Here is a 23926-nt window from a genome sequence, read left to right on the forward strand (position 1 = left end):
TTAGATCTACAAGGCGCGCACTTGATCTTCCCTCCAAACTGGTTTAATTTTCCACTTTCGTGAATTTTGTAAAAGCCTTAGACTATTCTTTAAGAAGTAAATCCAAATCTTTATGGAATAGTCATCAATGAAACTTATAAATATTATGCTTCACCTTTAGATACAATTTTCACAATTCCTTAGCTATTAGACTGCTCGTAATCCAATATATCATTTTCTTGTGTATGGCAATTTTAAATTTTCTTGTGTGTGGCAATTTTACCATAACCCAGTATTTACCGAAATCCAATTTATATGAATTAACCCCAACTAACAAATTTCTTTTTCGCAATCCCCTTACACTGTGTTCACTCATATGCCTTAGTAGAATATGCCATAGGAGTATATCATTTTGCTCATATTTACTTTTTTTTTTTTTTTTTTTTTTTTTTTGAGAAACCATATTTACTTATTTAGTTACTGAAAAACTCCACCTACAATGCTACTGCATGCCAAACAACCTATAAATATTACCACGTACATTCTGCCACTTACTAGAACCATAGCGACCTTTTATACCTTTATTATCACATTCTTAGATGTATATCTATAGACATTAATTAGAGTCTAAGGTTCCCAACAAAATATTACTTTTCCTAATGTCATTACCACATTATCAAATTTTTTAACTTTTGTTAGGCTCTATACTTGTATAGTTCAGTTGATAAACACGTGAACACAAACTTGTTTATGAAAGTTCAATTAGTGTGTAAAATATTAATGAATGTTTAGATCCCCAATTTTAACAATACCAACACAAGCTTATACACAAACAATATATGTGTGGAATGATTTATATAAGCTATGACCAATTAGGTAAAACACTCTAAATCATAATTAATCGCAAACACAGCAGCAATTAAAAGGTAAAGAGTAAGGGAAGAGAGATGCAAATACAAAGATAGCACTGGCACGTATTATTGAAAAGGAAACCAAACAACTCAGTGAAAAACCTCTCCGCTACCCTTCAAGCGGTCAAATGATCCACTAAAGAATAAAGTTGAGATACGTGAATAGCAGAAGACACTCCAAGCCTAATCTACCCAATGCACCTAAACCCTCCAAGTTTCTTGTTCCAACAGGGTTACGCCTAACCTTGCATTCTTTAACTTCCCAGATCTCACAATAAGCCCGTTGCATTTACCAAGTAAATTGGTCATCTCTGAACTACTTCTCAAGCACCAAAATACCTCTTCACAGATATGGCTATGGTGAGATAAGGATTTGGCAAAATGTACCTCTTAAGGATATGTCAATGGAGAGGGTGAGAGTAGATGAATTTGGAGAATCAAATGATGAAGACTATGGATGAGTTAATTTTGTTTTCCTCTAGGGTTTCTCTTTCAAAATTCTCTCTAGAATCTATCTACATTTTGTGGGTATAAGGGTATTTATAGTAGTATATGTGAAGAATGTGAAAAGTCAAGTTTCATCCAAACAGGGCATTTTGGCGACTCAGCCTAGCGACTGGAACGAGTCACGAGCTAATTGCCTAGCTAGACTGTATATTTTTATCCTGTAATGTTCTAGCTATTGTGACCCTTCAGTTCCATGCACGCTTCACACGTGTACCACTTTGGCGACTTGCCAATCGTGAGTCAGTCACGAGATCTAGTCACGAGACTCCTTTGATTTGCACACATCTTAAGTTTTCTTCACACTTTCTTACACACAATCTTTACATGATTTCTACCTAAATACAGGGTATCTAATTGCTAAAATACAAGCAAATTTGGCACGGAATAAAACCAACACATGATTGAATAAATTCAACCTTACAGTTTAGTATAGCTAGTAGAGTTTATAGAATTTATTAGACAATGCTCAAGAAGTTGGTATTCAGTGTGCAAGAATAGGAAATAAGATGATTCAAGGATTTGAATAACAGTTACATCGGTAACGACATTTGTAAACAAAAAAAAAAAAAAAAAAAAAAAAATTCCCTATCTTCCTCTCCCCCATCCTTATGGCAATTTGGTTTGCATTGATGATGAATGCTTCTATCTCAAAAGTGTGGAGTAGGGATGGCAATGCTTAAGGTAATGCTCCAACTCCAATTTAATATTCCCACTTTTTTTTTAATACGATATCTTTCAAAGTCCATAACGGAGTCATCAACTTGTGGATCCTCACCTACACAAGTGCCATGAGTACCTTCCTTACCCATTCTTCCAGAAGTATAGTCACGAATCATTTCATAACAAGTATTTCTAACCCTTTGAATTTCATTTTTAGCTTCGTCACCATAAATAAGAGGAAAATAAATATTCCAACATTTCAATCTTATATCTTGGGTCTAAAATGGTTGCCACAACCATAACACCACGAATCACATTTCAATAACAGTCAAATTTTTCTAACATTTTGGATGCCATACTCCTAATCATATCATTTGGGCTTGTGAACCAAGAATTCAAAGCTATTTTTATTTCACACACCTTAGGAAAAAAAATATTAGCTGTAGGATATGAGGTACCTGAGAATAGCTCTATAACCTTGTAAAACAATGCCAATTTCTCACATATACTACTTGTCATTTCCCCTTTTTTCCTCTTTTGGAATGCACTTATAAGATGACTCCCTTTGGCTTAATCGAAAAAGGACATCTTGATACTCTATTGCAGTAGAAAGCATAAGATAGGTAGAGTTTCAGTGAGTCTTACAATCAAGGGCTAGTTCTTTGGTACATTCAACATGTAATTATTGAGCCATATCTGTAAACCGTTGCCTTCTTTTTGTTAATCCAGTCCAAAATCCCACACTCTCACAAACCTTCTCAATGCATGATCCAATAACATTCAAACCATCTTGAACAATCAAATTAAGAACATGTGTTGCACAACGCATATGCAGCATTGATCCATACATAACAAGTGTACTACATTGAAACTAGTCTAGTATAATATTTATAACTACATCATTGGTACTGCAATTGTCCACTGTCATAGTAGATAACTTCCTATCAATGTTCCATTCCAACAAGGTTTGTAGAAGGACATCAGAAAGTACTTCCTTTGTATGTGGAGATGACACATAAATAAACCTAAAATGAGAAATTTAAATTATTATAACTAACAGTGAAATAAGTTCATACAATATTTGAAAAGAATTTAAATAAAAAAAATGAATATATACTTTAAAAAATGTACCTCATAACTTGGCTTTGTGATCTCCAGAAATCATCAATGAAGTATGCCATTGCAACCATAAACCCTCGCCTTTTGTGTTGTGAAGTCCACATATCAGTGGTAATAGCAATTCTACTCCGATTCTTTTCTATTTCATGCATTGATTTCTCCCTTTCATGATCATAGATTCTCATAATTTCCTTCTTGATTGTGTTCCTACAAACCATCTTGAATAATGGTTGAAGAGAAGTTGAATATCTTCTAAAGCCAATGTGATCAACTATAGAAAGGGGATACTTATGCAAGATGATCATATAAGCGAGTTCTTTTCTTGATTCATCTTGATCAAAATGATAAGCATTCACACCTGTTGTTGAGTCCATGTTATGTTGATCCCTCACCAATTTTTTTTGTTTCATATCCCTAATGTCCTTAAACTTTTTCCTAGGACATTTTTTTAAGTGGTCATGCAAATGTGTAGCGCCATTTCTAGAACCCCCCCCCCCCCCCTCCCCCCCCCCCTTACAACCAATCTTGTACAATAGTTGCACTCAACCTTGTCTTTCCCATCAACTTTCCTTTTCTTAAAATGATTCCACACAACTGATTTAAACCTCCCTTGTTCCTCAGTTATCTTATTGTTAGGTTGGGCTTAGGCATCTTCTGGCCTATCCAACGGAGTTGAACAGGGGGTTGTATTATCTTCATCTACCATCATTGGAGATTGATGGTTGCCAATAGGTGTGACAAATGGAATGGGGCTACCATTGTTTTCATTTGAAGTCATTCCTAAAAAATTGTTTATGATGTTAGTTTATTAACTTAGCAATCATAAAAAAGTAATATACATACACCAAAACCTAAGCCAGAAGTCTCCAACACAAACAATGTAGCTAGATTAATGTAAAAGAAAAGCGTATATCACTTGAGAAAAAATTCAAGTAAACTAAATTGTGTGTGATGCTTTCATACATTTCAAGGAAAAATTATGTGGATAGAAAGATATAGATATAAGTATCTACCCACATTAACAAGATAAAGTCTTTAAGATTATCAATCAAGTTATTTTTAAAAACTGTGACTCTATCACATAGTAAAGAAAAAAATAAGTTGGATATAAAAATACAAATATAACCCAATATACATAATGAAATCCTAGTGTGGGGCCGAATATATCAAAAACTTTCAAGAGACAAATATATTATAGTCATTTGATTGAAAAAAATGAAACAATGTGTTTTTTTCCCAAGAGACTTGTACCTTTTTTCCTTCCAATTGTGCTTCTTCAAAACCTGTAAACAAAAATTCCAATTTTAGATAGGAAAAAAAAAAAAAAAAACCAAAATTTAAATTGAAAAACACTAATTTAAGAAACACTAAAACAAAAGGGAATATAGTAAGTGAGATGAACCTAAAAATTAACGTTGGAGTGGAGTCTAGCTAATTGGCTTATAACAGTATTTGAAACTTGAAAAACATGTATAGAGAAGGGAGAAGGGTCAGAGAGCAACAGTAGGTATTAGAATAAAAAATATTTTATCCCATGTCTTGTGTTCCACTTTAAATATTAGTGATTTAGGGTTTATTAAATTTACAATTGTAGTCCTAATTAGTATGGGGTGGGGATAAAAATACTAACCCCATCCCCACCCTGCCCTGGGGTGTGGGGACAAAATATTGCGCCATCCTCGCCTCACCACCTTTGTGGGGCGGGGAAAACCCGCGCGAAGTGGGACAGGGCAAAATTATCATCCCTAGCATGGACCTCAAAATTTAGTCTCACTATATGAAAAACGCAATCCTTGCCATTATAACAGAGCAAAGCAAAGCTTGTACATGAATGTTTTCAAAGCAATAAAATTAAATTTTAAAATAGAGCATAAACCCTTAGGATATGTTTGGTAATTTTTTTCCCATTATTTTCTGTTTTTAAAAACAATTTTCTATTTTTGAGACTAAAAAACTTGTTTGGCAACCCAAAATGGATAAAAAAACCAAAACTGTTCTCAAAACTCAATTTGTGAAGGAAACTGAAAATATGCAAAAGACAGTTTTCAGTTTCTAATTTTCAAAACTCAATAAAAATATGCATTTAATTTAATGAATTTGTCTCATTTAATGAGTTAGCATTAGAGTTCAAATCTTAGTAACAACATATTTTAGTATTTTATATTTTTATTTTATTCAAAAAACTTTTTTTTTTTAAATTTCAATTAACCAAACATTTTTTGATTTCAAAAATATAAGAAAATTTTTTTTCTTTATATTCCCAAAAATATTGAAAATAGAAAACAAAAACTTTTACCAAACATAACTTTAGCTTTTGAAGGAAAAATTTTTTTTTTCAAAGCCTCCAATAATATTATCTTGTTTACCTATGTGTTTTTCTTTAGCCAAATATATATATATATATATATATATATATATATATATATATATTAATAGCCACTCATGGAAAACAAACAAACAAAAGCTTGTAACCTTGCACCAAACAATCTCCACACCCAAGGGGGAAAAAAATCAAATAAAGAGAATGTAGAATTGTAGAAGCTCATAACTTGATTAGGAAGAATTATTTATGGAAAATTAATTTTTGTCAATGTTTGGAGAGAGAAGAGATTGAGTTTTAAAAGATGATGAATGGAACCGAAATAATTGAAATTATTTTTGAATGATTCTAGAGACATGGAGATTGGTAGGAGAGGTTTCTAAAATCATTTCTGCCTAGCCTAAGAAAGAAAATAAAATTCTAAATACATTTTTAATGAACAAAAGAAAGTCTGATTCCTCCTTTTTAAAAAAAAAAATAATAATAATAATTTGAGCAAGTAATTCCTTCCTATTTGATATGGAATTTGGTCATCAGTCCAACTACTTCAATTCTAAAACCATTATAAGGTTTATGAACAGTATTTTTTTGGGGGGCAAAGAGAGGAGGTTTTTACTGCTCCATTAATTTGATTTGTTAAGAGAACCTTTTTAATATTGCTTGACTTTGGCTTTTGAAAAATATTGCTCCATTAATTTGATTTGTTAAGAGAACGCCGTTAATTTGAAGCTAGAAGATTCCTTAATTTATATATTTTTCTTTACCAATGCCACCTAATGTGCAAGATCAATAAAATGGAGTATCTTTACTCCCAAAAAAAAAAAAAAATCAAATGGAGTATGAATCGATCGTTCCTACGATCATGTTTTTGGTCACTTATGTTATGAATACAAATCATTTGTTCTACTCGCATTTCACTTAATTTATACTTCACTAATCCTATTGATTATATGTTTGATTTTTTATTATTATTATTTTTCTTTTTCAATTTAAACATTGGTTATGTTTTAAGGAAAGTGAAATGATTTGTATTCATCACTTGTAAGGATGTAAATCCACACTTTGTCATTTGTTTTTCCAAAAAAAAAGTGATTTTTTTTTTTTTTTATAAAAAAAAAAAAGAAATGTGCAATAAGTTCAGGGAATCAGGAATTGAGGTCCCAATTAGGCAAACATTGAGCATAATATAACAATATATCTGATCATATCCGGTATTAGGAACGCAACTATTTCTTTCTTTTCTTTTCTTCTTTTTAAACAAAGGAATGTGCAACTTCAAAGACTTTGTTTTTAGTCAATGATATAAACAATATATATCCCGGCGAGCCATTGCGAACCGCTACCCATTCCTCCATTCATCATTCTCTACTTAAAGAATCATCATACGTACCAGCTAAAAACTATTACGAATATGGTCGAAACAAGCAGTAAACTAATGGTGTGATATTCTCATATTCCATCTATATAAAAACAAACTTCTTAGCCTTAGTTGCACACCAATTTGTAAGAAGTAGTACCTGAACTAACTTATAGTAACACCCATGGCTGCTCTTCAATCATTTGTAGTGTGTTTCATATTTGCTTTTGCTGCCATTCTGATCCCTACAAGTACATCTGAACAATTATTAAGTGCTGATTTTTACCAGAATGTATGCCTAGGGGCATTGCATATCATCAAATCAGTTGTCAAACAGGCTATTAGACCTGAACCCCGGATGGGAGCTTCACTACTACTCTTGCACTTCCATGATTGCTTTGTTAACGCAAGTGTCATATGGGTTGTCCTGAAGATGCATCTCCTATTGTACGGAAAAGTTTAATATATATTATAGACTTATTGTTTTTTTTTTTTTTTTTTTTTTTTTGAGAAGCATTATAGACTTATTGTTTAATATAAATTATAGGTATTTATTATGATTTTTTATATATATGAAACTAAAGGCATCTATTTTTGGATTCGATAATTATGGTAATTCAGTGCTTCGGGGGAACAGTAAATGTGTGGTTCACGTCTAATAGCCTGTCTGACATTTGTTCAATATTATTCAAAGTTACAAATTTGTAATACTAACAAATGTAAAACTAACAATTATGTGAGGGACCGAGCATGTATTTATTGTACTCCCCAAACATTGAATAGTTACTTATGAAACTATATATTCTAGCAATAGACATTTATTACCATCGCGTACCGTATGGTAATCATTCATCAAGTATAAGTGTTTGTGGGGTGTGGGGTATGGGGTATGAGGTATGGAAGGTAAGGATTGGGGTTCAAGCCTCCAAGAAGGACCTTCAAACACATATACATTTAGATTAGACTAGTTTCTTATAATTGTTTTCACATATCAAATTACATATTCCACCATACCACGGACAAAGTTTCTCTCCAAACTAGTTTGAAAATAAACCCTTCAAGCTCCTCTTATATCTTTCTACTCAATGCGAATTTTGAAATGACAAAATTTAACTACAAAATTGGTTGTACTCTAAGGCTACAACCTTATTCAATAAAATAAACATTATTATATATTTTGAAAATCTAACTTTTGAATTGCATGTTTTTTATACTCTTAATTCACATGTCAAATTTTGTGTCAATCATATATTATTTACTATATGATCTATAAACTTAGCTATTGATCTTAAACTACAAAAACTTGTAATTTAATTAATTTATTGATGACATAGCGATTAATCTTTAATTTTTTTATAAATTTTGCTAGCATGGAGGATAAAAGAAGAAGAAGTAATCAAATGGTAAATTTATCAAAATTTACCTCTAATAAAAAGATTTTGAGTAAAGTTATAGTTTTAGGCTACAACCAATTTAGTAGCTAAGTTTTGTCTATTTTGAAAATCTAGCTCTTAAATTGCATTTTCATTATGTTTTTAACATGCATATCAATTCAAATCGGATGCTATTTATTGTTTGATCTATAAACTTATTTTTATGCCATTTAAAGAAAATATAATATGATAATATTCTAATAATATATAATATAGTTATATATATATATATATATATATATATATATATATATATATATATATTAAAATGATGATGTTTAAAATTGTGAGACCTCAAAAGTTTATATCACAATATTATGAGGTAAATTATCGGTCAATTGTTTTTTTTATTTTTGTTTAGATTATTGACTATATATATATATATATATATATATATATATATATATATAACTCCATATAAATAATTCCAATTTGTTAACGTAAGTGTGATATATGAGGGTTTTCTTAAGATTTACTTCTTGTAGTTCTATTAAGATAAATGCTATATCCACAATATTTTCAAAATAAATCCTAAGTGGTAGGTTGTTAGAGCTTGTGATGAGTGGGTAAAAAAGTAATTTAAATTATGAATTTAAATTAGAACCAATAACAACTTACTACCTATAATTTGTTGTGAAAATATTATATAAATATTGTGAACATAACACTTCTTTTCCATTAGATATGTTTAGCTTCTATTTTGCACTTGGCATTTACTTGAGATTTGAAACTTCTTTCTAAAAACCCAACCATACCTCAACTAGCAGTGGCATCTAGTTAGTGCTTGTAGTACTAATAACCTGGTCTTGTCTTAGACAAGAAATTAATTAATAACATTAGAGTTGGTGAGTAAAGCATTGCATTTACATTATTTCCATCATTTGCAGGTCAATGAAAGTACTATTATGGCTTGTTTGGAAGTAAAAAATAATAATAAGAAAAAAAAAAAAAAAAGGAGGGGAGTAGAGAAAAGGTGAAGAGAGTAATTCAATTATCTTGTTTGAAAGTTTTTTAAAGAAGGAGGTAGAGGGGTTTCATCTACCTCTAATCTCTCATTTTTAATTCCCCAAAATTAGAGAAATTTGGAACATTTTTAATTCCCCAAAATTAGAGAAATTTGGAAAGAAAGTAGAGTAGATAAATTATTGACCAAATGAATTTTCTAATTTACCCTTTCTAAATTAACAAAATTATAAACTAATTATATAAATAATCTTTGTTTGTTTCTTGAGAAAATTTAAGGTGAATGAAAAAAAAAAAAAAAATTCTAATCTGAATTACAGAGACGAAGTTAGAAGTATCTGAATACTGAGATGGCGGACTCACCGATGCCACTCTCTCAGGGCAAAGCCCTCCTTAGATTGCATCTCCGACGGTAGAGGCAAGATCAGGTCGTTCGATCCGCCAAAACCTCCATCAAAGTCCTTTCCGTTCTACTCTGGCGAGAAATCAGAAAATCCTCCGCTATAGATCGGCGGCGGCGGAGACGGAGTCTCCTTTCTGTTTGTGTAGAGAACACGTCGTCTACGTCGTCGGTGACAAAAGACTAGCTGGCGAAGATCGAGGGCAAGGGCGAGTCTCTAGTTGAGTCCTTGACCGGGTCGGCATCGAAGTTCAAGAACAATTCGAATCGCTGCGATGCAAGGCGTGGATCGTAGCCGGATTGCTGCGACTCTTTCTGTTTTTTTCTTTTTTTCTTTTTTTTTTGCTAAACCCAGATCACACGCACAGACCCACACTCTCTCTCTCTCCTTGGCCGGATCTAAACCAACTCTCTTGATTTGCTCACATAGACCCAGTGTTTTTGTTTCTCTTTCTCTTGTCCATAATTCTTTTTTTTTTTTTTTTTGACAGAATCATGTCCATAATTCTGAGTTAAATTTCATTTTTTATTTCTATTTCAAGAGAATGATTTCATGGCGTTGATAATGGACATTTTGAAAAATAATTTGGGGGTTTTGATTTGTGGAAGTATTGGATTAAGTGAGAATTTTATGTCAATGCATTGTAGAGGCTTTCGTTTAAAACCTTATCTGATTTGTGGTTGCAGATTTGATAAATTTAGGAATTGATTGTTCGATTTGTTTTGGGTGTATTGTGTGTTTGGTTGCCAAGAAAATGAATGAAAAAATTCACTAACATATTCTAAGATTTGGACGAATGATAATCAAGTTCAAGACTTTACAAAATTGATAAATTAATCATAGACCAATATTGCAAGTCTATTTTTAAATAGGGGTAAATTTGTCTATTTAAATTATTTCCTCTCCTCTCCTTCCTAATTTTTAAAACATCCAAACAAGAGGAAGAGCTAATTACTCATTTCCCTCTTACTAATTTTAAAAACATCCAAATAAGGTAGAGAATAATCATTCCCCTCTACTCTCCTCTCTATTACTCTCCTCCCCTTTACTCCATTCTACTTTCCTCACTCTCAAAACTTCCAAACAGACCATTAAAGTTGTTAGTTCTTAAAAAAAAAAAAAAAAAATATATATATATATATATATACACACACACTAGTCAGTAACTCTTGTAATTATAAATGATTATGTTTATATATGAAATTATGTATAATTATCCAGTGCTTTGGAGGAATAGTAAATAAGTGCTCCCCTCTCACATTAATACAGTGGATCTCATCATAAATTTATTATTATGTGAGAGGGAAAAACATGTATTTATTATGCTCTTGGAATATTGAATAATTACTCATGAGACTATATATTTTAGTATTGGGCATATCTGATAATTATGCTTGTATATATATAAAACTACATATTCTACCATTTAAAGAAAATATAATGTGTCAAGATTCTAATAATATATAATGTAAGGACACAAAATCTTCAACGGCCCAGCGACGATGTTGGGCTCGCACACGGAAAGTCCCTTACAATAATATTTGTAGAGAGTGGGGTTAAAAGGCCAGCGTTGGATCACAGGGGGACATTTCGGGCCGGACTTTAGGTGAACCAACCTGAGATAAAGCTTTGGGCTGGATATTCAGGCCCTTCAATCTTGTGTCTAGGAGGATCTGGCTCCTCGGATCATGTCCGAGGAGCGATGATGTTGTCCCCGGTTGCCCGTCGGAGGGTTTTTAGGTGGTGTCCGACGTGTATTCTCCAGACATTCTCTTTCATCAAGTCTTTTTCCAGAAGCTCCATGGAAGTCTCCCTCTTTGGTCACATAACATTCTCTTTTATACTAGCCTACGTTCGTTGTCCTTCGTCCACGTGTAGGGTCGATCTCTCCTGGACAGATATCTGTCCCATCAGTCTAGTCCAAAAATTGCTGGAGATGATCTATAAAGCCTAAGATCCCGGCTCTGTTAGGGGCAGTGTCATGTCAGGGAAGGGTATTAAAGACAACTTCCCTAGGATATTTTCTGATCTTTCTAGCGTACTCGTGTTTCATTCCTATCCCTGAGATTTTGGGCCTGCCGAGGACGAAACCGTCCTCGGCTATGTCTTCGGGCTATTTCTATGTTTCCTAGTTTCGAGCTTGGGCCCTGGCCTCCTTCAATTTAAGACCGGTGGGCTTCCTATAAGCGTGTGGGCCGGACCCATAAATTATTGGACCCCACATATAATATATACAATTTTAAATTCAAATTTAATTAAAAATATATATTAAAATAATGCCGAGTAAATTTGTGGAATTTCAAAAGTTTATGTCACAATATTAGATCAACCAAACAATCCAACGTCTTCAATTTTATTTACATTAAAGATTATAGACATGTATAATTCCAATTTGTTAAAGTAAGTGTGATGTGGGTTTTCCTTAAGATTTGCTTCTTATTGTTCCATCAGATGCGTTTAGCTTCTATTTTGCACTAGGCTTTTGCTTGGACTGAAACTTCTTTCTAAAAATCCAACCATGCCTCAAGTAGCAGTGGCATCCAAATAATGCTTGTAGTACTAATTACTTGGTCTTGTCTTAGACAAAAAATAAATAACATTAGAGTTGGTGAGTTAAGCATTACATTTACATTAGTTGCAAGTGTTGAAAAAATAGTATGGAGTGAATCTCCCGATACAGTAACTTTTCTTCTACTCTCTCTATATATACATCATCATTTGCATTGTGTTTATGAATGAGGGACTATGAAAAATTATACATTACTGAATAGACACTTTGTTTCAATAATAATTGTTGTGCACATACTAAATGATTCAAAAATTAAAATAATAAAATATTATTATTTAGAAAAGTAGACCCAGTTCACATATGCCAAAAGCCTAACCTAACATCTAACTCATGAGGATATAAACTCATAACAGGTTTATTTCCATCATTGAAAGATTCAAATGACTCTCTTCCAAAGCCTTTTGCCGACTTCCCTGAGCTTATCTCTAACTTTCAATCTCATGGGCTAGACTTGAAAGACCTTGTTGTCCTCTCAGGGGCCCACAGCATTGGACTTGCAAAGTGCGTCACCTTCCGTCCTAGGATTTATATTGATACCAACATTGACAAAAGCTTTGCAACCTACATGCAACAATGGTGCCCTGTAAGTGGAGGAGATAACAACACAGAGCCACTTGATGCAACTCCAGCGGAACTCGATACAGTGTACTACAAGGCTTTGCTGGAAAATAAGGGTCTCCTTCATTCTGATCAGGAGCTCTTCAAGAATAACGAATGTGACAGTGATAAGCTAGTGTGGTACTACAGCTACAACCCTGGTGGTTTTGTTAAAGACTTTGGTGTTTCCATGATTAAGATGGGTAATATTAAACCTCTCACTGGCAATTTCGGTAAGGTCAGGCTGAATTGCAGGAAAGTCAACTGGCAGAACAGTTCCTACCCTGAAAAGCAACAATGAATTTGCGTTAAAGGTTTTTAAGCCTCATTCAATAATGACACTAGTAATTATCTATCCAAAAAAGTTGTTGATTAAAATTATCATACAGTTTGCAGATCGTTTGGGCAACGTTAATGTTACAAAATTTATAAGAATATGGAAAATTCCCTGAATCATGGTAGGTGGAAAATACCTTGTTATAAATTACAATTAATAAATCTCTAACGATTTGACAACTATAACTATAACCATGTTTTAAGCCAAACTTTATTCTTTTTTTTTTTTTTTTTTTTTTTTTACTACATTTCCAATGCCACCTAAAGTGCAAGACCAATCAAATGGGGCTGGAAGGCATAATCTTACGTGATTTTTTATTTATTTATTTTTTGTTTAATAAAAAAATTCTTATAAAACATGTATAATCGTATTTCTACAATTGTTTTTTGATCACTTGTGTGGATGTGAATCCCACCACGCTTTGTCTTCTTCTTCTTCTTTTTTTTTTTTTTTTTTTTTTTTTTTTTTTTTTTTTTTGGGGGGGGGGGGGGATAGAACACGCTTTGTTAATTGTTTTTTCAAAAACGGTGATTTTTTATTTTTTATAAAAACTTGGACAGGGTGTATACAATAAGTTCAATAATTGAGGTCTCAATAAGGCATTCAACCGGCACAGTATAACATTATATAATTTATTTATCTGATCATATCCTGTATTACTAGCTAGGAACACAACGTTAAAAAAAAAAAAAAAAAAAAAAAAAAAAAAAAAAAAAAAAATTTTAAAAAGGACAGACTTTGTTTTTAGTCAATGGTACTAAAATAGTTATTATCCCATCCCCAAGGTCTCCACGAAAACAAAATACAAAATGCATGCTCATTGATCCTGCTAGCTAGCATTCTTTACTTAAAGAACCATCATATAGCAACTAAAAATTATTATGAAAATGATGGAAACCAGTAGACTAATGGTGTGATATTCCATCTATATAAACACATACTTCATAGCATTAATTGCACACCAATTTGGAAGAAGTACCTGGGCTAATAGTATTATTACCCATGGCTGCTCTTCAATCTCTTCGAGTGTGTGTTATATTTTCTTTTGCTGCCATTCTGATCCCTACAAGTACATCTGCACAACTAAGTGCTGATTTTTACGAGAAAGTATGCCCTGGGGCATTGCCTGTCATCAGATCAGTCGTCGAGAAGGCTATTAATCGCGAACCACGCATGGGAGCATCACTACTTCGCCTTCACTTCCATGATTGCTTTGTTAACGTAAGTGTGATGTGGTTTTTTCCTTAAGATTTGCTTCTTATTGTTCCATTAGATATGTTTTACCTTCTTTTTTGCACTAGGCATTTGCTTGGGCTTAGACTTCTTCCTAAAAAGCCAACGATACCTCAACTAGCAGTGGCATCTGGTCAGTGCTTGTAGTACTAATTACTTGGTCATGTCTTAGACAAGAAATAACATTCGACTAGGGGAGTACAGCGTTACATTATTTTCAGGCTTATTTCCATTGTTTGCAGGTCAATGAAACTAGTCAATTACTATTAAGGAACAATGAAGTTGATGTTCTCGCTACCATATTTTAAATATATAATTCCATATAAATAACTCCAATTTGGTGCAAGAAATAACTGAAAATTTGTCCTAATGTTGTTTCAAAAGCACATTGGAGAAAATTACATCGATCTAAGATGCCTTTGAGCCTTATGGTATATAATATACTGAAGGGTGAACAAAAAACAAATGGGGCTTGGATAAGGAAAAGGGATGTAGGATTAACTTACCAACTACAAAGTCTTAGTTACTAGTAATTAAACCATATTCTTGAATGCTCGAGTCGTGTTTGCAATGACAGGGTTGTGATGGATCAAATCTGATAGATGACACAGCAAACTTCACTGGTGAGAAGACAGCGCTTCCAAATTTGAATTCACTTAGGGGTTTTGATGTTGTCGATGAAATCAAGGCAGCAGTTGACAAACATTGCAATGCCAGTGTGGTTTCATGTGCAGACATCTTAGCTTTGGCAGCTCGTGATTCTGTTGAAATTGTGAGTGTTGATATAATAATCTTCTATTCCATGTAAATATAATAAATTTCCTAATACAAAGTCTTAATATATCTTATTCTTGTGCTTTGTGTTTTAGTTGGGAGATAGTTCCTTCAGCTACAAAGTATTATTAGGCAGAAGAGACGCAAGAAATGCAAGCAGGAACGACGCAAATACCAATCTTCCACCCCCATTTTTCAGCTTCTCTCAGCTTATCTCTAACTTTCAAGCTCATGGGCTAGACTTGAAAGACCTTGTTGTCCTCTCAGGGGGCCACAGCATAGGACTTGCTAGGTGCACCACTTTCCGTGCTAGGATTTACAATGATACCAACATTGACAAAAGCTTTGCAGCCTCCATGCAACAAGGGTGCCCTGTAAATGGAGGAGATAACAACACAGAGCCACTGGATGCAACTACAACGAAATTTGATACAGTGTACTACAAGGCTTTGCTGAGAAATATGGGCCTCCTTCATTCTGATCAGGAGCTCTTCAAGAATAACGGTAGTGACAGTGATAAGCTAGTGCAGTACTACAGCTACAACCCTGGTGGTTTCGCTAAAGACTTTGGTGTTTCCATGATCAAGATGGGTAATATGAAACCTCTCACTGGCAATTTAGGAGAGATCAGGTTGAACTGTAGGAGAGTCAACTAAAACAGAAGAATGAACTTTATTCCAGCATATTCAAATCCTCTTTCAATAAAGTGGCAACTGTAAAATTTGCTCACCAGATTTTAACAATCATTTGTTATTGTTTTTTTTTTTTTTTTTTTTTTTTTTTGAACTATCATTGTTAATGGCATCTCAAGTGTGTACTATTTTTGTTATGTAATTGAAAAATAATGACACTAGTATTTATTTCTAAGTTGATGCTTACAAAGTTAAAATTAGCATAAGAATACCGTAACTTTCGGGAATCACAGTTTTGTAAAAAACCCAATTGTGCGGTTATAATATCACACTGGTTACAAAACATAGAACTTTTTAGAACTGACTATTGAAGATGTAACTATTTAAGTCTTTGATCGATTCTCAAAAAAAGTCTGTATACCATAGACATTGGTTATACTTTGGGCCGAGGCTATCATGGTCTATTCCCAAAACATAATAAACTTGATTAGGGCTATATATATCAGTAAAAAAAAAATAGGGATGTTTAGCCCAAATTTGTTGTGTGTGTCTAGTATCCGTTATTTATAACTCCAGTCTACAACTATAAATATTAGGCCCTTTTATAGTTGTACTCTGGTTATGTAATGTATTGTAAACCCGATTTAAAACACTGATATTACTATTTTCGTATATATTCTAGTAAATATTACTGTTTACTCAAAAAAAGAAGAAGTAAATTCACTTTAAAACTGTTATTAATATATATATATATATATATATATATATATGAGTTTGGTTCAAGTTACACTTGGTGTAACTCTAAGCAATGTTACACTACTCAATTTTTTATTTTAATTGAATGCGAATTTTGTCAAATTTCCCATTAGATTACATTACCTTCGTATATTTTTCCATACTTGCAAAATTTTAAGATAATCAAAGATTAATAGTCATATCATCAATCATTTTTTAAAATTCAAGTTTTTGTAGTTTAAAATAATGCATAAAAGATGAGTTTATAGATTGAATGGTAAATAACATCTAATCAACATGAAAATTGGCATGAATGTTAAAAACATATAGAACATGTAAATCAACGATAAGATTTTCAAAATATAAATTCTATAACAAATTATTGGGTGGTGTAACGTTACTTAGAGTTACACCAGGTGTAACTTGAACGCAGCCCTATATATATATACAAATCTAAAAAAAAAATCCAATTAAATTCTAGAATTGAAGTCCAATTTTGTGCCATTTGTTCTAAATTATTTATTTTTAGATAAATTTTATTTCTTAATTTTGAAATCAAATGTGAGACCACATCATAAAAATCCATCTAAATGAGTATTGCATACAAAAACCAAAGAGTCTAGAATTAATAACATAAAAAAATTTTAAAATGGACAATTCACATTTTCTACTTAAATAATATTCTTACAACACTTTTTAAAGATTTAAAATATATATATATATATATATATATATATATATATATATATATATATATAAGAATGACTATCAATAATATTTAAATTATATATGTAAGAATTATACTATACATCTTAATATTTATCTTTTAAGTATATCCATGCATATGCATAGGGTTACAAGTTAGTATATACTAATAGCCAAAACTAAGAGAAAATCCAATAAAATTTTAAATTGTAGTATAATTTTGCGCTACGTGTCTCATCTAATTTTAAAATTTGTTTGTTAAGTGAATTATTAGGTGCAAAAATCAAAGAGTCTAAATTCAATTGGATTCTAAATTAAATTTTAACTAGAGTTCAACTTTGTGCCATATGTCCCATCTTTTTTTTTTTTTTTTTTTTGGTGGCAAGTAAATTATTAGATGCAAAAATTATAGAGTCTAAATCCAATTAAATTCTAAATCATATATAAATATATATATATATATATATATATATATATATGTAATTGTAATTATTTTTAAATATACATGTATTTGTGCATATGCACGGGATTGTACACTAGTTTTATTATAAAACTAAGAGCCTTATAGCTCAATGATATTTGAATTCTTGACGTCTCTAATTAAGGAAATAATATCTCCTGTGTCAGTCTCATAAGATCAGCGCATACAAGATTTTCTCCTAATTAAGGCATTAAACATTCAAATCCCCACTCCCCAATTATCAAGAAATAAATTATTATAAATAATTTATAAATCAAGATAAAAATAAATGTGATTGGCATTATATCAATAACATAATAAATTCCCCCCCAAAAAAATGATAATTTCCTTTAATTGTGTTTTTTGTTAAAAAAATTCACATCATTTTATAAGACTTATATATAGCATATGTAGTAAAATTTAGTGTCCCTAAATCACCCTCAACAACGTTAATCCATTCATTTTCTTTCTCATAGTCTCTTTAACATGTAGAAGTACTAGAATGTATTTGCCACGCGCCTACCGTACCATATTCTTGAAACCAACATTATATAAGATCCTTTGCGAAATTAGTAGTATAAAGAAAAGGTAAAAGATTAATTAGTCCCAACTAAGTTAAAGATCAGCAGGTTCAGCTCCTGTACATGTGGGTTTGTACTTTGTATTAGTGTTTTATTTTATATTAAAATTTGTTAATTGTTGGATGTGGATAAAATTACAATTATTCTTAATTTTTTTTTAAATGGTGCTTAAATAAATAACCTATAAGTAGGTTTAAAAAGCTTATCCGTACGCAAGTCTCCTGAATTAATTTGTAAGCAAACACAGCAACTTCTTGAATAGAAAGATGAATTAGGGTATATATCTTTGGTTCACAATATACTTGTGAAAAACTTTTTGCAATGAGGTATATCAGCTGCATGTGATGGCCCTTAAAATAATCCTTATATATGTTTAGGATTGTGAGAAAAGAAAGCCCAAACATCTATTTACAGATTAGAGTGAAATTAGATCTGAAAAATTGATTTTCATAAACCTCGACAGATACCTATCTATCAAGAAGCTGTCGAGCATCGGGCTTAATCAGTCTTTTAAACCTCAATAGATACTAGTTATCGAGCTTTAAAATCCAGCACTTCTTTACTTGATTCTTGGACAGACTTGCATGGTTTTAACACTTAAACTTGAAACCTCATTTCTTGAAGCATTAAATCCTAGATCTACCCAATTACAAGTAAAGTGTGTTTTGTCAAAGGATTAGTCAATTCTATATTGACATATGTTCTTAACATGATTCACATATGTCCTAACACCTAAAGTGCAAGACCAATCAAATAGGGGTTGATATCTTAGAAGCCTAAAGAAAGCACACATGATGCTCTCTTGATGGAACAAAAACTAAATTGTTAGTTGCTGGTAGTAAATCTCGAATCCATGAGGGGTTTCCTTAAATCTAGAAGGAGAAGAAAACTAGAATTTACCAAAGAAATACTTTGACAAAAGTCTGTGTTTATTGATAATAGTCTAATTTGTCTCTTGTTAGGACATATTTGGTTCACATGTTAAGAACATATATCATAATTTTATGTAATTGACTAATTCTTTGACAAAACGCACTTTACTTGTAATTGGGTAGTTCTAGGATGTGTTTAAATACTTCAAGAAATAAGGTTTCAAGATCAAGTGTTGAAGTTATCAAGTTTGTCCAAGAAACAAATTGAAAAATGCAAATTCATTAAGTCTCGATAGATGCATCTATCAAGGCGTAAGGAAGTTGTTCAGCCCGTGGCTCGACACCTTCTCGACAGCTGCTCAACGGCTTATCTATTGAGATTTAAGAAATTCAGAATTCTGATTTGATTTCTTGGAATCCGTGATTATGTGTTTAGGTCTTCTTTTCTCCTAACCCTAAACATATAAAATGATTATTTTAAGGGCCGTCAAGCAATTCACAAGTTGTACAAGCATTGAGTAAACTCTGTTCAAGCAAATTGTGACCAGAGACGAAGTTCTTGCCCTTAGTTCATCTTTTTCTCTTGAAGAAGTTGCTGTGTATATGCACCGTAGGGTTTTGTAACCAAGTATCTTCTTGATCTTCATCGTGTGGATGAATTGAAGAATTTTGCAGCCAACAACCTTCTTAGTTAGTGATTGAAGTCACGTACTGGGATCCACGCAATTTGTTAGTCATATACTTGGGAGCCGTGCAATAGAAAGGGAAACTGTCATTACAGAATAAGTCCAATTGAGTATTGGGGTAAGGGTTCAACTGTAGGTTGGTAAGGTACTTGGGATTCCTTTACTTGTAACCGCTTGTTGTGATAATAGTGGAGTTTCGAGAGTGGTGACCTAAAAATCACATGGTGGGGTTTTTGTCGTTAGGTTTTCCCCATTCGTAAACAAATCACCGTGTCATTTATTTTCTGCTACATAATTAGTTTATTGGTGATTCGTTTGTACTATCACACCTTTGTATGTTAATTTGATTAATTAATAACTTGACTAATTAATCAATTAATTTAATCACAAGGGATCAATTCGTTTTTGGCCTATCACCTCTGATGGCTACAAAACATAAAAATATTGGGAAAAACATCTAAAAACCCTAATTCACACTAATTACGCGATTAGGTAACAAAATACCGAAATTTACAAAAAATGACAAAATTGAGTTAATGCAAAATCATAAATACTGACCTTAAGGGTTGTCCCAAAACAGACGGGACCTTATTATAACTTTTAAACTAAAAGTTACTAAGAAAAAATAAATATTACTAAAAATAACAAAAACACTATTTTCGTGGCCTTAATGAAGGAATTTACCTAAATTTTGGTGGCATTCATAACTTATGAAGCTAGATCAGAACGTCGTTTCCCTTCAACCTGTCAAATTTTATGCAATTCTGACACTGTCACTCCGGTGACCTCTACTAGTACCCTTTTGATCTTGTGATGTGACTTCCTGTCCTCTTACTACTCCAGGAAGACATGTGTTGTCTGTTCTACATCAAGGGTGGAAGGCATAATTTTAAGCAGTTTTTTTTTTAAAAAAAAAATTCTTATAAAACATGTATAATTGTATTTCTATAATTGTTTTTTGGTCACTTATGTGGATGTGAATCCCACCACCTTTTTTTTTTTTTTTTTTTTTTTTTTTTTAAAGAATTGAGGTCTCAGTAAGGCATTCAACCGGCACAGTATAACATTATATAATTTATTTATCTGATCATATCCCGTATTATCTAGCTACTAGGATCGCAACGTTTAAAACATAAAAACAAAAAATTTTAAAAAGGACAGACTTTGTTTTTAGTCAATGGTACTAAAATAGTTATTATCCCATCCCCAAGGTCTCCACGAAAACATGATACAGAATTCATGCTCATTGTTCCTGCTAGCTAGCATTCTTTAGTTAAAGAATCATCATATAGGAACTAAAAAATATTATGAAAATGAAGGAAACCAGTAGACTAATGGTGTGACATTCCATCTATATAAACACATACTTCATAGCCTTAATTGCACACCAATTTGGAAGAAGTACCTGGGCTAATAGTATTATTACCCATGGCTGCTCTTCAATCTCTTCTAGTGTGTGTTATATTTGCTTTTGCTGCCATTCTGATCCCTACAAGTACATCTGCACAATTAAGTGCTGATTTTTACCAGAAAGTATGCCCTCGGGCATTGCCTGTCATAAGATCCGTTGTCAAGCGGGCTATTATTCGCGAACCACGCATGGGAGCATCACTACTTCGCCTTCACTTCCATGATTGCTTTGTTAACGTAAGTGTGATGTGTGTTTTTCCTTAAGATTTGCTTCTTATTGTTCCATTAGATATGTTTAGCTTCTTTTTTGCACTAGGCATTTGCTTGGGCATAAACTTCTTTCTAAAAACTCAACCGTACCTCAACTAGCAGTGGCATCTGGTCAGTGCTTGTAGTACTAATTACTTGGTCATGTCTTAGACAAGAAATAACATTCGAGTAGGTGAGTAAAGCATTACATTATTTTCAGGCTTATTTCCATTGTTTGCAGGTCAATGAAACTAGTCAATTACTATTCAGGAACAATGAAGTTGATGTTCCCGATACCATATTTTAAATATATAATTCCATATAAATAACTCCAATTTGGTGCAAGAAATAATTGAAAATTTGGCATCATGTTGTTTCAAAAGCACACTGGAGAAAATTACATTGATCCAAGATGACTTTGAGCCTTATGGTATATAATATACAGAAAGGTTAACAAAAAACAAATGGGGCTTGGATAATGAAAAGGGATGTAGGATTAACTTACCAACTACAAAGTCTAAGTTACTAGTAATTAATTTTTAAGTAATTAAACCCTATTCTTGAATGCTCAAGACGTGTTTGCAATGACAGGGTTGTGATGGATCAAATCTGCTAGATGACACGGCAAACTTCACTGGTGAGAAGACAGCGCTTCCAAATTTGAATTCACTTAGGGGTTTTGATGTTGTCGATGAAATCAAAGCAGCAGTTGACAAACATTGCAATGCCAGTTTGGTTTCATGTGCAGATATCTTAGCTTTGGCAGCTCGTGATTCTGTTGAAATTGTGAGTGTTGATATAAAAATCTTCTATTCCATGTAAATATAACAAATTTCCTAATACAAGGTCATAATATATCTTATTCTTGTAACTTGTGTTTTAGTTGGGAGGTCGTTCCTTTCGCTACAAAGTATTATTAGGCAGAAGAGACGCAAGAAATGCAAGCAGGAACGACGCAAATACCAATCTTCCACCCCCATTTTTCAGCTTCTCTCAGCTTATCTCTAACTTTCAAGCTCATGGGCTAGACTTGAAAGACCTTGTTGTCCTCTCAGGGGGCCACAGCATAGGACTTGCTAGGTGCACCACTTTCCGTGCTAGGATTTACAATGATACCAACATTGTCAAAAGCTTTGCAGCCTCCATGCAACAAGGGTGCCCTGTAAATGGAGGAGATAACAACACAGAGCCACTGGATGCAACTACAACGAAATTTGATACAGTGTACTACAAGGCTTTGCTGAAAAATAAGGGCCTCCTTCATTCTGATCAGGAGCTCTTCAAGAATAACGGTAGTGACAGTGATAAGCTAGTGCAGTACTACAGTAACCACCCTCGCGGCTTTGCTAAAGACTTTGGTGTTTCCATGATCAAGATGGGTAATATGAAACCTCTCACTGGCAATTTAGGAGAGATCAGGTTGAACTGCAGAAGAGCCAACTAAAACAGAAGAATGAACTTTATTCCAGCATATTCAATCCTCTTTGAATAAAGTGGCAACTATAAAATTTGCCCACCAGATTTTAACAATCATTTGCTGGTTTTTTTTTTTTTTTTTTTTAACTATCAATGTTAATGGCATATCAAGTGTGTACTATTTTTGTTATGTAATTGAAAAATAATGACTATTTATTTCTAAGTTGATGCTTACAAAGTTAAAATTAGCATACAGTTTGCAGACCTTTTGGTCAACTTTAGGTTTATATAAAATCATGAGAATACCGAAAGTTTTATACAAAATCATAATCATAAGAATACCATAACTTTCGGGAATCATAGTTTTGTATAAAATCTAATTGTGCTGTTATAATATCACAGTAGTTACAAAACATAGAACTTTTTAGAACTGACTATTGAAGATGTAACTATTTAAGTCTTTGATCGATTTTTCTCAAAAAAAAGTCTTTATACCATAGACATAGGTTATACTTTGGGCCTATGCTATCATGGTCTATTCACAAAACATAATAAATTTGATTGGTGCTATTTCAGTAAATTCAGTTTGAAACTATTGTTAATCTATATATATATATAGAAAAAATTTAAAGAAAATTCAATTAGATTCTATAATTGAAATCCAATTTTGCGTCATCTGTCCTAAATTATTTATTTTTAGAGAGAGTTTTACTTCTTAATTTTTGAGTAAAATGTGAGACCATATCATAAATATTTATCCAAGTGAATTATTGCGTACAAAACCAAAGAGTTTAGAATTAATGAGCATTAAAAAAAAAATTAAATGGACAATTTACATTTTCTACTTAATAATATTCTTACAAGAATTTTTAAAGAGTTAATATATATATATATATATATATATATAAATGAGTATCAATAATATGCATGGAGTTACAAGCTAATATATCTTAATGTAAAAATGATTATCTTAATGTAAAAATCCAATTAAATTTTAAATTGGAGTATAATTTTGCGCTA

At 32.3% G+C, this 23926-nt stretch overlaps 3 protein-coding genes across 5 annotated transcripts; 2 read left to right on the top strand and 1 right to left on the bottom strand.

Annotated features, from left to right (window-relative positions):
* Positions 1-2739: 2739 nt before the first annotated feature.
* Positions 2740-3550, bottom strand: LOC126692613 (zinc finger BED domain-containing protein RICESLEEPER 3-like). The gene is made up of 3 exons (XM_050388320.1): positions 3189-3550; positions 2967-3082; positions 2740-2846 (listed from the first exon to the last, which is right to left on the bottom strand). The coding sequence occupies exons 1-3, from the start codon at positions 3548-3550 to the stop codon at positions 2740-2742; spliced, it is 585 nt and encodes a 194-aa protein (XP_050244277.1).
* A 3487-nt stretch (positions 3551-7037) lies between these two features.
* On the top strand, positions 7038-13117 carry LOC126692696 (peroxidase-like). The gene is made up of 2 exons (XM_050388424.1): positions 7038-7104; positions 12573-13117. The coding sequence occupies exons 1-2, from the start codon at positions 7038-7040 to the stop codon at positions 13115-13117; spliced, it is 612 nt and encodes a 203-aa protein (XP_050244381.1).
* An 897-nt stretch (positions 13118-14014) lies between these two features.
* LOC126727352 (peroxidase P7-like) lies at positions 14015-23129 on the top strand. 3 transcript variants are annotated; one of them, XM_050432968.1, is made up of 3 exons: positions 14015-14374; positions 14964-15158; positions 15256-16027. In XM_050432968.1, the coding sequence occupies exons 1-3, from the start codon at positions 14156-14158 to the stop codon at positions 15814-15816; spliced, it is 975 nt and encodes a 324-aa protein (XP_050288925.1). In that variant the 5' UTR covers positions 14015-14155; the 3' UTR covers positions 15817-16027. The 3 variants fall into 3 exon arrangements, with proteins under 3 accessions (XP_050288925.1, XP_050288932.1, XP_050288917.1); XM_050432975.1 differs by lacking the exons at positions 14964-15158; positions 15256-16027 and adding exons at positions 22082-22276; positions 22374-23129 and having other exon boundaries at positions 14049-14374; XM_050432960.1 differs by lacking the exons at positions 14015-14374; positions 14964-15158; positions 15256-16027 and adding exons at positions 21094-21478; positions 22082-22276; positions 22374-23129.
* The last annotated feature ends 797 nt before the right edge of the window (positions 23130-23926 follow it).

The sequence above is a fragment of the Quercus robur genome, chromosome 1, assembly GCF_932294415.1.
Source record: "Quercus robur chromosome 1, dhQueRobu3.1, whole genome shotgun sequence".
Lineage (NCBI taxonomy): Eukaryota > Viridiplantae > Streptophyta > Magnoliopsida > Fagales > Fagaceae > Quercus > Quercus robur.